The sequence below is a fragment of the Sinocyclocheilus anshuiensis genome, unplaced genomic scaffold (genome assembly GCF_001515605.1).
Source record: "Sinocyclocheilus anshuiensis isolate Anshui unplaced genomic scaffold, SAMN03320099.WGS_v1.1 scaffold402, whole genome shotgun sequence".
NCBI classification, from domain to species: domain Eukaryota; kingdom Metazoa; phylum Chordata; class Actinopteri; order Cypriniformes; family Cyprinidae; genus Sinocyclocheilus; species Sinocyclocheilus anshuiensis.
The window spans coordinates 42,781-50,320 of NW_015542375.1; the positions used below are offsets into that span (position 1 = coordinate 42,781).

The 7,540-nt window shown below is 33.9% G+C and overlaps 1 protein-coding gene across 1 annotated transcript in view; it reads left to right on the top strand.

Annotated features, from left to right (window-relative positions):
- iws1 (interacts with SUPT6H, CTD assembly factor 1) overlaps positions 1-7,540 on the top strand; it is a 26,264-nt gene that overhangs the window by 11,376 nt on the left and 7,348 nt on the right. The window contains exons 6-11 of the mRNA XM_016491222.1: positions 3,110-3,208; positions 3,946-4,052; positions 4,167-4,317; positions 5,360-5,442; positions 5,582-5,711; positions 6,660-6,777. Coding sequence (XP_016346708.1) covers positions 3,110-3,208; positions 3,946-4,052; positions 4,167-4,317; positions 5,360-5,442; positions 5,582-5,711; positions 6,660-6,777 — 688 coding nt within the window. The remainder of the gene's footprint in view (positions 1-3,109; positions 3,209-3,945; positions 4,053-4,166; positions 4,318-5,359; positions 5,443-5,581; positions 5,712-6,659; positions 6,778-7,540) is intronic.

Here is a 7,540-nt window from a genome sequence, read left to right on the forward strand (position 1 = left end):
TATATTATAATATTTAATTATAAAGTAAATTCATTTTGTATCTATAGGTATGTATAATTGTTATTAATATTATTATATTTTTAATGCTATTATAGTGATGATAATTATATAAATTCTGTATTATACTTATTATATTCAGCAATTTTAATAATTAATAATAATTATTATCATTGTTTATAATATTGTTTAGAATATACTGTCATAAGTTTACTGTAATATATGATAATGTTGTATGTGTATGTAATTATATGTAATTATAATCTGTCTGTTGCTTGTCTGTCTGTCTGTCTATGCATCTGTCTGTCTGTCTGTCTGCTTATCTGTCTGTTGCTTATCTGTCTATCTGTCTGTCTGTCTGTCTGTCTATGCATCTGTCTGTCTGCTTATCTGTCTGTCTGTCTGCTTATCTGTCTGTCTATGTATCTGTCTGTCTATGTATCTGTCTGTCTGCTTATCTGTCTGTCTGTCTGTGTATCTGTCTGTCTGCTTATGTCTGTCTGTCTGCTTGTCTGCTTGTCTGTCTGTGTATCTGTCTGTCTGTCTGCTTGTCTGCTTGTCTGTCTGCTTATCTGTCTGTCTGCCTGCTTATCTGTCTGTCTGTCTGCTTATCTGTCTATCTTTCTGCTTGTCTGTCTGTCTGTCTATCTATCTGTCTGTCTGCTTGTCTGTCTGTCTGTCTGCTTATCTGTCTGTCTATCTATCTGTCTGTCTGTCTGTCTGCTTGTCTGTCTGTCTGTCTGTCTGTCTGAGAATTCACAACAAAACTTTCTCACTAATAGATTGTCAACAACGAACGGTGCTTTCACACCGAGCGCGAAACGATTTTTTGCCTTCTGCTAATTCACACCTGCACGCTAGGTGGCGCTGACCAACAATGCATTTTTCCTCAGATATGTATCTCATATATGGATTTAACATCGTCCGCTGCTCAATATACAGCATTAAATTAAGATAAACAAAGTTTGGTTCTACACCAGAATCACACAAACTATCTATAATGCTTAGAAGAATGCATCCTAAAATATAATTAGAAGTACAACTGGCATCAAACTACACTTGAAAATGTAATTATTATTGTATTTGCTTACCCACTTTAAACCATCATCGAGTGCTTGTAATAACTTTCGATTGTGATCTATAGTTGATTTTGATTCCATAATAAGCAGACACATGCACTCTTTGTATGTTTAATAACGTTACACTGCTAATATTTGTCATAAACATCCTTTATTGCTATAAAAATACCATGAGCTGCATACAAAACACATACAGAAAATATATCGTCGTAATCATGTCAATTTGCTTTCATATCTCATGTGTAGAAAAACGTTTCACTCGATTTTGTTTTACGGGATATTTTAATTCGGGAGATCAAGAGAGTGAACACGCCGAGACTCGTATAACACTCACTCACGTGGTAGAAAACGGACGGTGCTCTCCAGATCACATGATTCAGTGGAGAATTAATAGAAATTATATTAAGAACGTGAGATTAAATCTGTCCTCAGATACAAACAAGAACTTCGCATCCACTCTCTTCTCTCTTGCAGGATACTCTTCTTCAGTGTTTGTTTGTTTACACTGGTTTTCGAAACAGCGCCACCACTCTAGCCTTTTTGTGCAACAGCAGCTGCTCTGGGCACGTGATCTTAGCTCAAATCTGATTGGACGGCCCGTTTCCGGGGAAAAAATATACACACAAAGAAAAAAAAAAAATCCTCGCTTTTTCGCGCCGCGAATGATCGCCTGATGTGAATAGCCCCATAGGGCAGGGCTGTACAGTGCGACATATATGTCGCACGTGCTATGAAAAAACTAGTTTGTGCGATGAATAAATTTACCACTGTAGCATACGTGCGATACAGTTTTGCATGTTCATTACACAGCCGCTTAATAGTGTGAAGTGATTTCGTTGTGCTTGTTTGTGTGTGTGAGATTGATTATACTTGGTTTAGGGGTGTGCGATATTTTTGATGGTGGATGATTAAAATGTCACCACGATCTGCTTTTGAAGAAATGTAGTATCGTGCTACAGCCCACATTCTATCAGCTGAAGTTCTGCCGCCTCCGTCTATGGTCTCAATATACTGTACAACACCACATACATTCACTTCAAATGTTAATTCAGAGGTAGAGTTACGCTCACGGGACACAGCACTTATGCGCAATCACAAAAATACATTATTTGCATGTGCTTTAAAGCCTTGCCGGTTAAACATTTAATTCATGTGCTGTTCTGACCTGCTTCTGAGCGAGTACACATGAAGCGCGCGCAACTTTCAAACAGCGCCTGATTACTAGACTTAAGTTTAAGACTTAACTTTAAAGTTGTCTGTGGCGTCTGATTGATTAAACAAAAAAATCACTCACTGCTCATGACTGATGAACTTTTTAATACAGTTGCTTAAAAAAATTATAATTGATATATATATAGTTTATATAGTGTTTTATTTTAATATTTAATGTTACTTCTAAATACTGTACCTGAAAAATAAAGCACTGTTTGTTTTATTTGCATATTATGTGTTTTTGTAATGTATATCTTTTGTTCTTATTTTCTAATAACAAAGATAAAATAATGACTAAGACTCTGTAGCACCAGTGCTATGTGCAAAAAAAGTTAACGTACAGCCCTGCCATAGGGATCTATTGTTTCGATTTAAAAGCGTCATCGCGCCGAATTTCGCGTTCAGTGTGAAAAGGCCTTTATACAATATTGATTTTGTTTGTAATAATTACAGTAATTATTATAATTTTTATTAATCCTGTAATTAAAATATAACAAATTTAGTGCGATTTCTTTAAATTATATTGCACAGTACAGTTTTACACAGTAAAATGACAGCGCTAATGTTCTAAGATTCAGAAATTATTATACAAATACATTTTCGAAATGCATTACCATCGTTGATGTCAGACTTGCATATGAATAATTACCTTGATTAATAATTCATTATTAATTATTTAGTGATTTATGGGTGAATTGTTTTTGTTGAACTGATTCATTGAAACAAACAGTCCGAACAAACTGATTTGCTAAAATGAATCATTCCCACAATGCACGTCACTTTATCTTGACCTTTGACCCTGTGTGTGTGTGTGTGTGTGTGTGTGTGTGTGTGTGTGTAACCGTCTCTTTCTGTCCCTCAGGAAAATGATCGCAGACATCTTTGGAGAGTCCGGCGAAGAGGAAGAGGAGGAGTTTACGGTGAGACTACAGATCTGCATATGAATAATTATCTCTAGTCAAGTCACATCTATTTTTACAGGACTTTATACATTATAGATTTTCAGAGCAGCTTCACAGAGAAAACAAAAACAGGGAAATAACTGTTAATGTTGCTAAATTAATCAATTATGAAAAATTCAATGTTAGCTGTAAAGTATCTTTACAGAAAATAGTGTCATTTTAGAAATGCATCAGTGTTTTTTAATATTGAGATGCTATTTTTTTAAATAATATTTTGAATTAGTTTTTATTTTTATATTTAGTTTTTTTATCTCTATATATATTTTTTATTAATTTTTATTTAGTTTTAGTTTATTTTAATACCTTAAATTAAACTAAATGAAAACGAGAAGTATTACTTGGAATTTTGGCAACAAGCTGAAATAAAATAATTTTATTAAATGTCAGCTGTAAAGCAGCTCTACAGAAGATAATATTGTCAAACGAGTACCATTATTGATGTCAGGTTTGCATAGGAATAATTATCTTGATATTCATTAATCATAATTAATAATAACTCATAATTATAATCCAATTATTAATAACTAATAATTATTTTTATCAAAACAGTTTCGGTACTGAGTGATTAATGGGCGAATTGTTTTCTTGAACTGATTCATTGAATCAAACAGTCCTAAACAAACTGATTCACTTACAGCACTAATTCCCACAGTGCACATCTCTTTATTTTGACCTTTGACCCTGTGTGTGTTCAGGGCTTCAATCAAGAGGAGCTGGAGGCCGAGCGGCCGCAGGCACCGGGACACAAGGGACTGGAGAACGACTCGGATTCAGATGAAGATGTGGACAGAGGAGGAAAAGAGTAATACCATACTCACAGCAAACAGGAAGTCATTTAAGAGACTCCTGCTGCTATAAAGCTCTGTGTCTTTTTTCACATGCACATGATAATCGTGTGTGTGTGTGTGTGTTTCAGCATGTCCTTCATGTCAGACTTTGAGATCATGTTGGCCCGTAAGAAAGCTCAGAGCGGCAAACGCAGACACAATCGAGACGGAGGGACGTTCATCAGTGACGCCGATGATGTTGTGAGCGCCATGATCACCAAAATGACAGAAGCTGCAGAGGTGTGTGTGTGTGTGTGTTAGAGAGTCTGGGTTATATATAGCTGAACGTCTGCAGCGTCTGTGACATGCTGCTGATTTATGTGGAGCTTGGTTACACTACCGTTCAAAAGTTTAGGGGCAGAAATGAATGCTTTTATTCATCAAGGACGATAAACTGATCAGAAGTGACAGTAAAGACATTTATAATGTTACAAAAGATTTCGATTTCAAATAAATGCTGTTCTTTTGAACTTTCTATTCATCTGTGAATCCTGAAAAATAAAATGTCACAGTTTCTGCAAAAATATTGAACTGTTTTCAACATTGATAATAATCAGAAATGTTTCTTGAGCAGCAAATCAGCATATTATACTGATTTCTGAAGATCATGTGACACTGAAGACTGGAGTAATGATGCTGAAAATACAGCTTTGAGCACAGGAATAAATTACAGTTTACAATATTTTCACATAGAAAACAGTTATTTTAAGTTGTAAAAATATTTCACTGTTTTTACTGTATTTTTGATCAAATTATTGCAGCCTTGATGAGCAGAAGTATAATTTCTGTGATGTGGAAAACGTGGAGTAAATGTAACTTAACCCTAGACATATTTAAATGGATCAAATTGCAATGTGGACTAGTGTCGGTGAATATTACACTGCAAAAATAAAAAGAAAATGGGATTTAGGGGAAAACAGGCCCTAAAAGTTGAATTTTTGTAAAAATGTTAATAAATTTAGTTGATGCTTTCTACTACAATTTTAATTTAACCATCAGAAAAAGCCTGATCATTTAAAAAAAAAAAGGGGGAATCCACATCTTTCAAAAACATTTAATGTGTGTTTGTGTGTTTGTGTGTGTGTGTTTGTATTCATGTGTGTGTGTGTGTTTCTGTGTGTTTGTGTGTTTGTGTGTGTGTGTTTGTATTCATGTGTGCGTGTGTGTTTCTGTGTGTTTGTGTGTTTGTGTGTCTGTGTGTCTGTGTGTCTGTGTGTCTGTGTGTCTGTGTGTCTGTGTGTGTTTGTGTGTTTGTGTGTCTGTGTGTGTGTGTGTGTTTCAGGAGGACCGGACTCTGAACAGTCAGAAGAAACCGGCTCTGAAGAAGCTCATGCTGCTGCCCACAGTGGTGATGCATTTAAAGAAGTGAGTGTTTCCTCTTCCTGTGGAGGGAGCAGCACAAGTGTGTTCACCTCGCTGTAGTTTCAGGACAAAAGCAAGCTGAATTTCGATTGGTTTAAATGTGTGTGCGCGTGTGTGTGTGTGTGTGTGTGCGTGCGTGCAGGCAGGATCTGAAGGACACGTTCATAGACAGCGGTGTGATGATGGCTATAAAGGAATGGATCAGTCCTCTCCCGGATAAGAGTCTCCCAGCGCTCAAGATACGAGAAGAGCTCCTCAAGATCCTGCAGGAAGTGAGTCTGCAGCTTCTTAAAGAATGTTTAAAAAATATTTTTATTATTGCATTCTATGATTGTCTATTGAGGTAGAGATATATTGTAATCTTCTACTTTTACTTGTACTTTTATTATTTTTCCAGTATTATTATTCTACTTTTTTATTTAGGCCTAAATGTTTTTTGTTTTTTTATATTTGTATTACATTCTATGGTTGTATATATATTTTTAGGGGCTATATTTTTATTTTACTTTATTTATTGTATATTTTTAATACATTTTTTTTTTTACATGATTTTTATTACATTCTGTGTTTGTGTATTGAGCTTGGGGATGTAGTTTTATTTATTTATTTTTTTCGACTTTGAATGGTTTATTATTATTTAGATTTGTATTTTTTATGTATGTTTTTATATTTTTTATTATTATTATTATTATTGAGCAAGGGAATGTAGTTTTATTTATTTATTTACTATTTTAAATAGTTTATTATTTAGATTATTTATTTATTTTTAATTAGTTTTTTACATTATTACATTCCGTGATTGTGTATTACGTTTGGATTATTACTTTTATTTTTACTAATTAGTATTTCCTTATTATTAGTATTATTATAATTACTAATATTGTTTTATTATTATTAATTAGTTTCTTAGTTAATTTATTTTATTTTTCATATTTATTATTTTTTGTGATTGTCCGAGTCAGAGGATATATTTTTTATTTTATTTTACTTTTAATGTTTAATATTGTTTTTTTATTTAAATGTTTTTTTTTAAATATATTTTTATTACATTCTTTGTTTGTCTGAGTTAGGGGATATACTTTTATGTACTTATTGTTGTTATTATTATTATTTATCTTTTTTTTTTAATCTGTGTTTTTTTCTATTACATTCTATGATGATGATGATGATGATGATGATTAGCGTTATTTAATTTTTTTAACTAATTTGTTTGTTCTCAGCTGCCCAGCGTGAGTCAGGAGACACTGAAGCTCAGTGGAATCGGTCGAGCCGTCATGTACCTCTACAAACACCCAAAAGAGTCTCGCCCGAACAAAGACCTCGCGCTCAAACTCATCAGTACTAACACTTTGGCTTTACCATATCTGAATCTGTTTGAGTGTGTGTTCCTGCAGTGATTTGTGTGTTTTGTGCAGATATGCAAATGTGACGCCGACGCATCCATCATAAATTCATCATAAGTCACAATGCATTAGCGTTTATCTGAGGATAGAGTGAGATGGATTCAACAGATCACGCACACCTGCAGCTCTTGTGAACGGAGAAAACAGAATAAAACTATAGGCTTACATAAAAAGGAATAGCTTATATTGGCCTACACACTAAATATATTTCACATAAATCATTGACACATTAACAAAACGAAAGAAAGAAAATGTGCTGAGTTTCGGTTTGTGACGCGATTCAAGGTTCACGGAAAGGAAAACGAGACAGCAGAAAATAGTTTTCTTTATTTTGCAAAAAGCTTTACAGTTTTATTTATTTGACAGTTTTATTTATTTAGCAAATCGTGGCAGTTTCGAATGATGTTTAGCTTCTATCTGTATAACCAACCAGCGATGTCGATGCGAGTGAAGTACAAAGCCTATTACATAATAAATAATATTTTAGCATCCAGATACGTCGCGAATATGGAAACATTTGGTTGCGTACCAATCGAGGTAGGCGTCAGTTTCACCTTAAATTAATTTGTTTTTGGATTGACATTTTTATAGCCTAAATGCATAGCCTTAACTTTAGAGGATTTGTTGTGGAGAGAAGGAAACTAATAATTGTCTTTATCATAGATAGCCTATGTATAGGCTGTGTATATATATACACT